We start from the raw sequence: 9293 nt of genomic DNA, 5'->3' as shown, positions 1-9293 counted from the left end.
ATTCTCCTCGAGTTACACTTGTTTCTTTGTTTCCTTTTGTTCATTTATTTTATTGCTTTTCTCTCGACAACGTGTTCTCTTTTCTTTCTCTCTCGCGCTTCCTTTCTCGCTTTCTCTCTCTCGCATACTTTCTAAGCACATAGGACCGCACGCAACGCGCTTCGAGAAGTAACCGCAATGAAAATACAGGAGTGAAACGAAGATAAACAAAACGGGATCGATGATGGTTGAGCAAGATTATCACGGAACTTCGATTGTGGAAAGATCGCAGCTTGACGTAGGGCCCCGTTACTCGACGATACGGCCCTGATTTGCGCATCAATACTGCGCGTTGCATTCGCGTCGCTTTCGAGCCTCGTTTGCGCTCGAATCTTATATTTTCGCTTCGAGATTCCTTATGCTGTCATTCGATGGTTCTTTTTCGGTTTGTTGAAGCCGAAGAAGTAACATTTTGCTCTTACAAAATTTTCTGTGCAGTTACATTTTCGTTTCAATCGACAGATGTGGCCACGTTTTACTCGTTTTCCTTAAAACAGCCCTACTTTTGTATAATTTTGAATTTTCCTCTCTCGGTTGGATAGTAGTACGATTATAGATTATAGATTTTAAGCAGCGGAAGTGTCGAGGAAAACGAGCTTCAGTCGCGGAAATAGAACTCGATCGGTCAAGTCTAGCGAACTTAACGCTGTTAACCCTTTGATCTCGTTTTGATCAAATGAACATTTTTTATCTAACGATATTGATATTTTTAACAAGATTTTTCGATTTGCCACTATGTCAACTGTTTAAATGTCAAAGGAAGGATGGTGTTGGATTAATTTGTTTAAATCATCGGGATGCAATTTATACCCTAAAAAGTAGAATAAATGAAGGAAAGCGAGAAAAGAAAAAGAGAGCGGGAGAAACATTTAACGCATTTATTTAAAATTTTAAATAGGAAAAAAATATTTTAAAAATCATTATAATGACAGTTTGTAACTGGCAAAGTAGCATTAATTAATTAAAAAAAGACGTAGGAACAGAGATATAATAGGTATTCACATTTTTATACAATAAAACACGTCGGAGGTATCACGAGTTGTTCTATCATAGAATTAAAAAAAAAAAAAAAAAAAAATAATGAGAAGGACCCTTCGAAAAATAATTCTAGCGACGCTTCAAATTCACCACAGCTGTAGTTCACTATTTTATACAATCGCAACATTGCGTGGTGTTACAGAACACGACATTTACATAGGAATAATATTTCGACTACCGTTAACCACAGTTCGCAAAACTGGAACAAACTATAACGTTAATCACTAGAGGCGGATTAAACGGAACTAATTACAAAACTTCACATTTTTACACGGTAACAGCAACAAAATTTTATATCGTATACTACAATCCGTCCCGTTGCTACATTCTCATTAAAAAAGAAAAAGTAAGGAAAAGAACGAAGGAATAAGGAGAGGAGCTCTTTATCGGCATGGAAGAAAGTAACTTTACATTTACACATACATCGATTGACGAAAACGAGCTCCGAGAACGCAAATTGCACTCCAACCCCCGATAACACATCCACCAGTACTATCACCCTTCCTACAACCAAGCAGTTCTACCAATTTTCATCCAGTACGATATTAATCTGGTCGAAATAACCACCAGAATCCAAAAATGTTACCGACCAAAGGGTTACTTACGAAGACACACGAAATTGATGGGGTTGCGAGCATTTTCATCTTCCAGAAACAACACAGGTGCTGAATTTCTTCTTTTTCTTTTTTATATATCGTTCTTGGGTATTTTTATTTTCGAGAAACTGATTGCTCGATGTTCTACGACAAATCCCGCGATTAATCTACATCGATCGCTAACGTTTATACAAACAGGAGGGACGCAAGGGTTGGGAAGGGCGAGTGGTGTTCCATTTTCGAAGCAAGGACGTCGAGATGGGGTGGATGAACGCCTCGAGAGAAATTTTTCGGTGTCGTTCCGATTCGGCTTCGAAACGTTCATGTGCCCTCCATGCAGGTTCCGAATCGAAAAACAACGACCGATCATTCGATTTTTTACTTTTGATCATCTAAAACACGCATCGACGCGATTTTCGCGGCCGAATAGCCAGTGAAATATTTTTTTTATTCTCGAATTATATCGTTCGTTTTTTGCACATCTTCACCACTTTCTGTATGGTTTGTTTGTTTTTTCGTTTTCTTCGCTACTTCCGAGGGCGTCGAGGCGTGATCGGGTAGCGTGCGTTTATGCTTGGTTCACGTCTCTCTAATAATTAATATAATATTATATTCAATAATTAATACAGAGAGAGAGTAGTTATTTATATATATATAATATATATATAATATAATATAATATCACTAGGGTACATATGTACAGGGGCTGCAAATAGTAGGAGGTGCTCTCGTATTGCAATGTCTCCCTCTCGCTTACACCTAAAACGCACGCGGGTAGAACGCAACCATTGGCGCTAGCCACGCCATTCGTTGATCTTTCCATCCTTGTGAAACACATTCATGGCTTTCTAGTTACTTTCCGAAACACTTCGAGCGTGACATCTCTTGAAACCCCCAAAAGATCAACCACTATAAAATTGACGATCATTGAAAGCTTGGAATTTCAGAATTTTGTACTTCGAATCTTTCACACGAACTCAGTGTCTAAACAATTGATCCGACAATAACCCAATGTATCTATAACCGGTGACACTGCACGAACTCGTTTCCAAGCCTTCCAGGACCATCAACCACAGAAAGCCATTTCAAGGCTTCGTGAAGAAGCTAATCGTTCAAGGCAATTGGATATCCCGAAAGTGTTTTCTCACACTCTAAGTGATTCGAAGAGTTCCTCTTGAAACTGTGCCCCGAAACAACTCTCACGTCCATATAGCAAGCCTCGTTTCCCTCAGCCCCATTCAGCCACGCTCGTCCCACCCTTTCGTGCCCCGTAAACAGAAATGTACACCAGCAACGGTCGCAGAGTCTTGAAGCAGTGTCCAACGCGCGAAGAAGCCGGGCCCCGCGCGATTCATCCCGGCCATTTTATGTACACACTCGCAGGAAAACGGCGTGGTGTCCCGGAAGATCGAGCCCGGCGAACACACGGCCAGTCCTCAGGCTAAAATTGCACTTCGTTATGTCGAGCGTCCCTCGTCCAGGTGCCCGGGGCCCGGCTCGCCATGGACCGACCCGGATCGGGGCACGGAGGATGTCAGAGACCGACGACCTTCTCCCCTGCTACGACGGCTCGGAGGTTGAGTCCGGCTCCCTCTCGTCGCCGGATAGCTCTTCAGGCTCGCAGGGTTCGGCCAACTGCTCGTCATCGGGGTCGTCGTTCGTGCTGGTCACGGGCTCGTTCTCCTGTCACGGACTCCCTCCGCCAGCGTCCGCGTCCCCCCTGTGTCCACCGGGTGTTAGACTAGGGCTACGCCTCCTTTTCTCTTGTAAGCCGTTCACCATGTTCTCTATGGATTTTAGTTCACCCGCTGAACTGCCGCCCGACGTTAGGCCAGCCGTTGGTGTGGGAGAGCTAGTTGGAGGCCTTGGAGGTGGAGACCTTGGGCTGAGTGTCCTACTACCAGGGGTGACAGTTTCGAACGCGGATCCGTGTGACGGTGCTGGTAAGGTGTACGGTGCGAATCGATGTCCTTTTAGTTGATGTAGAGGACTGGCCAGGGGGTGAGGATAGTGAGCGAACAAGGCTGGGTGCTGGGACGCAGCTAAAGCCAGTTGCGCGTTGAACAACATGCCTGGAGTGACTCCACCGTGGATTCCCAGGGGACTGGGTGGTATTAGAGGTCCTGGACCTGGGTATAACCCAGGTACCGGTGGATAAAGGTACGGTAACAGGGGCGGATGAAGCGGTGGACCGACCGATACGTCCGGTCGAGGCCCTTCCGAACCCGTTGGGCCTGGTCCACCGCCGCTCTCGGAACCCGATGACTCGCTACCCTCCCCTCTTTCGCTTGTTCGATCGTCCCTCTCGCGAGAGTGTTCGCGCTCACGCTGATGATGCGCTGGATGGGGTGTATCGGGTCCAACGACGTCTAGAAGTTTGTCCTCGTCATCTAAGAGGTCGTTAACCGAGTTGGAAGAACGACGCTTCTCGGGGGATGCTGGCCCACCTGCTGTTAGACGGGAACCGCCTCCTGACACTGTCAACAGCGCCTGCCTTCTGCAACAACGACGCGGAGTTAGCAATCTTTTAGGGCTCGTTGGGATGTTTTCTTTCAATGGATTATTTTTTTGGGATGGGTTAGATTCATGGAAATCTTCTTGGATTATTTTAGTTACAGGAGATTGTATTTATAGAATTTTTGGAAATCAGACGGTTATCATAGTTAGTTCTCAATTAGTTTGCTGCAAGCCAAATAGTTGACAGACGAAATAAAATTTCTTCTACGTTTTTTCCGATTTTTCTGGTTAGTGTATTGAATTTCCCAGTATTATTTTAATACTATTACCATACAAGTTTCTTATTAATTTATTCTTTAGTTAGTTAGCAGCATTTATTTATCAGTAATTTGCATCATATTAGTTGAATACTACTTTAGTAATTCATTGTCAGAAGTATTATCGCATGAAGTGTAGAGAATAATGATTTTAGGTCTTTTATTAACGTTGAATGTCATCTTATATTTTATAAAAAGAAGGGTTGCAACAATAACTTTTTACAGATTAGACTGTGAAAACAGAAGGATCGATTTTATGAAATATTTTACAACTATTTCTGTTCAATTAAAAATTCTACATATTTTAAACTATTACATTATTTTTTTTAGAGTCCAAAGAGTATTATAAATATTATTCCAGCGATATTTAAGGCCAATTCGTTGTATGTCAAAAATAAATGTATGTAAAAAATAATAATTATCGGTTTAGTAGATGCAATCATTTGAAATTCACCCTTTAATCGAGGTGTTTCGCACCTGTGGCAAATTACAGGCGTTTTAGCCGTCGCGTGTGATCGCTGTAGCGACACTCGTACGGCTGTTGCTGGCAAGTGTGCGTCTAAAATGTGTATTGATCGTGTGTTGTATGTATGACGTGTCAGTCGATCGATTATATTGGACCAAGTTTATGCAATAAAAGACTACGTTTTAATTTCGATGCAACACAAAATGTTCGATGCTACGAAAGTACAGTTTCAGTAGAATTATATATATAATCAGACATGTAAATTCATCTTAATTGTAATGAAACTTAAATTTTTTCAATTTTTTCAAATCGATTGCTTGAAACAGAATTTTATTTATCATTTTTTTTCTAATTTTTAATTATAACTTTGTGCTTATACTTTAGAAATAATGGATCCGTTTAATTGTATCTTGTCACTTTCATTTCAAATTCTTTGATAGTTTCGACATATCGTGATATACGAAGCAATTTATTTTTAAACAATGACACGCTTCAATTTTCGAAGCAATTCCCTTCGAAAACCCTCGCGAATCCAATTTTCAAACCAATTTACCCTAAGAAACTTGACGATTTCGGGTTGAAAACCAATTTACTCCAAAAACCGCCGTTGCTCGACACTCAAATCGACCTATCTGCGCGCCTATTCCAAATCTCAATTACCCGAACGACGTAACTGGAAAATTTTATCAGCGGACTGATGTGAAACGAGTCGTCTGGAAAATTTAGGACAGCTCGCGCCTATTATTATTTTCAACAATAATAGCTAAACAATAAGTACAATAATAAAACAATAAGCGTAAAGTATTCTAAACAAAAATAAAAAGCATACAAACCCCCTCTTATTCCGTCCATCTTACTTGTATCCCCTCGAAATATCTGTCAGCTGATGTCTCTCAGACAGAATTTCCTATTTATCTCATTAACATTAATGTTACCCTATAAAAACACTCTTAACGATTCTCACAAATTGCGATCACTATCCACTTACTTATCCTACATATACGTAACTAACAAATTGACAGAACCAAATACTCTAAACCACATTTTCCTAATATTAGTTCCAAGCGCACTAGATAATTTGAAATTTCACATTCTGTCGCGTTTTTCCACCAAATGCCAACAGATCGGATCTGTATCGGAGAGTACGATCACTCGAAACGAAACCGACGATCGCTGGTACGATAAAGCTTTTTTTAAGCGACCATCATGCAAATCAGCGTTTTTTAACGAACACGTTTCGGGAACGTAAGTATCGTGTAAGACTCGGCTTGAGCCGCTCGAGAGCCGGACGTAACGAGAGGCTTACCGATGCCTTAATGCCGCGTAATGCGATCAATGCACCGACACAGCCGTGGCAAAACGTCGACAAGGCTTGAAACAGAGAGCAACCGAGTCGATGGACAATGTGAGCACGATCGAGAGAAAGAAGGAGAAACATTAGCGAGTACATTGTCGGTGTACTGGATGAATCCGTGAGCGCGGAAAGGGTGTTACGCTACTACGGTTCTCCGGTTTCCGACGCGCTTAAGTGCAAAAACACGTTAAAATCAATAGTTTGCGTGGACGACACGGGATTTAGTAAGCGAGCTCTACTCTCTTTTCTTTCCCTCATCCCTATGGTCTTCGATGGTTGAACGATCTGAAAGATCGAGAAGGGGAGCTTTCTACAGACTTGGAACAGATCCACGGTATTTACTTTTCCCGGAGTCGAGGGCGACATTTTAGGGTGAGATTAGGAGAGTGATTTGTATCCTTTGATGGTGGTTTGAGACAGTTTGCGAAGAAATTTTCAGACGTGCGTGAGAAATTATTTTTGAAACATCTTCTTGGCGAATAAACGATTGAGAAATGATTAACCTCCACCCTCGCTCCTAAGTATCAGAAGATGTGGTGGTTTGATATATAATTTCTCGAATTTGTGATGATTAAGATTTTGGTGATTTAACGAACGATTTATATCCTTTGGTGGTTTCAGATGGTTTTTCCTGAGACTTTGCCGATGAATAAAAAACAGAGAAATATTTGATTTACATCCCCGTTTAGAAGCATTAGCTGACGATTGCAATGTTGAACTTGCAAACGAGAAAATAATAATTTCCGTCTTTGACGATTCTCAGTTTCAAAGTAGTTCTCCAAACTGCATCGATTCTTTCGTTCTTTTCTCCAAAGTTTCTACAATTTCTCACGTCATAGCAATTCGAAGATCGAGTATACTTATGGAATTTAGTAGCCAGTAGTTTCTCGCTTCCTATTCTAATCTTCGCTTAAGCATCTGTGCATCAGCATTGCGATTCAACTGCTGACAAATCGCAAGATTATCTGCGGAATACGCGCGTCTCCTCGACCGATCTTGCCGTTACTTGCACACGCAAGTAGGATGAAGCAGGTAATTGGATTCACTATGTGTGCTTCTGTTGTGCCGCGGTCGTTCCAATTTCCAACGAGTTCACGCCTTGTACTCGTGATTTCAATGTTCTTATCGTTCCAAATACCTTCTTACATCTGTCTCAACATAATCTCACGGTAAAACATGAAACAAACAACAATTTCACCCTGCGATATCTGCGAATTCATATTTTGACGAGCAAAAAGAAAAGTCGTGAAAGAAACAGAAACTACGTAGAGATTTCTTTCGCCCTCTAAATATTAAATCAACGATGTTTTCTACATCTTCGCGCATTATCCATTCTACGTTTAACACAGACTTCTTCGTCCCTTCAACATAAACCTGAAGCAACTCCTATCACTCGCACCCCTCTAAACATTACAATACACTACACTTCTTTATATTTCTTTGCGTACGATCATTCTAATTCATCTAATACAGACTTCTTTAACCCTTTACCAAAAACCCAAAGCAACTTTTATCACTTGCACCCTCTCGATAATCCCTTAATGAAAACGTAACACTTACAAAGAATCCCAGTAATCCTCCTAACCTAACCACCAAACTGCTAGCACCCTCGGTAGCCCTTTTTCTTAAACCGCGATTACGAGACGAAGGGTGAGGTTGACTTCGTTAGAGGGAAAGAAGGAGTCAAAGGTGGCGCATAATTTCACCATAATTACCCAGGTCGCCGATCCAGAGTCTGTGATCGCCTGATCGAACGTTCAGACAGAATAATGAAAAAATCCGGCAGCCCCGGGGTTTTGCCTTTGACGTTCGGCCTTTGGTGTATCGGTGTCATCCCACCCCAAAGATCGTCGAGGATTTATAATCAACCCCTCGAAGCTTGCTCGCGCTGGGCCCTCGTTTTTGTGTTTCCACCACCACGTAGCCACCCCCGTGGAACAGCTTCGGTTCTCTCGTTGCGCACACCCCCGCTGATACCCTATGAAATTCTGTCAAGGCTCGATGATTCCCGTCTTCTTAATGGATCGTTGACGGTGAAAACGTCTTTCTCACGCTACACGTATATATATATATATATATATATATATATATCTATAGATGCGCTCTCCTTTTTTTCCTGAGATATTGTCACGATCGCGGAAGGGTAAGGGGATGACGACGATGCGATGACGCTTGGATATCAGGGGAATCATTATTATTTCCTATCACTCGAAAACACACGAGGGCGCGGGATTCGAGTGGCCGTTTCAGCCACGATGGTTCTGAATGCTAGCTGACGTATCGCGGAATTTCAGTTTGGAGCTGTTTGGGGTGTGATAGAAGAAGGAGCACGGGGTTTTAGGTTTTCACTATGTTGATTGTTTTAAGTGTTTGCTGGCAAGTGGAGTTTCATGCTGATGGCACTTTTGATTGGTTTATCGATTATGTACTTTGATGATCCTTCACCATATTTCTTCATATTGCTTCGTTCATTATGCATTGCCATGGTTATTTATTATATAATATTTTATCTAGTTTTTCAACCTTTCTTTGGAAATGAAGCTCTATGGTGGAGGGATCATTTTATTGCTTTCGCGATCGGAGTAATTATAGTCAGTTGGGTAATTAGAAGAATGTGTTCGTAGATACAAAGCTTCTTGGATATTAATACAATTTCCAGTTTGTATGAACTACAGAAGACTGACTAATCATCTCAGTTTCAGAAACAGAAGATTCAAAATCTAGTCTTTTGGATACTCTTAGACCACTTCGCCTTGCATTTACAGAAAAAACCGAAAAGTAGAAGATACGATGGTTTTTTACATTTCAAAAATTCAGCAGCCAGTTTGTAAGACCCATTTTCGATATCATTATCAAAGTGTCAAACCGAGTTCGGTTTAAAAATCTGTCCATACAGTAATAAATAAATTTATCGACAGAAGCGGCTGAAGAATAGACTGCAGCTCGCGATTTAGGTTCAAACGAAGCCTCATAAATCTACAACCTCGTGCCAATGTGATTCACAAACGTTACAAACGATTCGTAAT

At 41.5% G+C, this 9293-nt stretch overlaps 1 protein-coding gene across 3 annotated transcripts in view; it reads right to left on the bottom strand.

Annotated features, from left to right (window-relative positions):
* Positions 1-1747: 1747 nt before the first annotated feature.
* The window catches only part of LOC132913882 (optomotor-blind protein), a 167321-nt gene continuing 159775 nt past the window's right edge, over positions 1748-9293 (bottom strand). For 2 of the 3 annotated variants that reach the window (XM_060972507.1, XM_060972510.1), the window contains exon 7: positions 1748-4170. In XM_060972507.1, coding sequence (XP_060828490.1) covers positions 3360-4170 — 811 coding nt within the window. In that variant the 3' untranslated portion in view covers positions 1748-3359. The remainder of the gene's footprint in view (positions 4171-9293) is intronic. The other variant, XM_060972509.1, reaches the window with a different exon arrangement.

The sequence above is a fragment of the Bombus pascuorum genome, chromosome 14, assembly GCF_905332965.1.
Source record: "Bombus pascuorum chromosome 14, iyBomPasc1.1, whole genome shotgun sequence".
Taxonomy (NCBI): Eukaryota; Metazoa; Arthropoda; class Insecta; order Hymenoptera; family Apidae; genus Bombus; species Bombus pascuorum.
The sequence above is the reverse complement of the archived record's forward strand: the minus strand, read 5'-3'. Positions and strand labels throughout refer to the sequence as shown.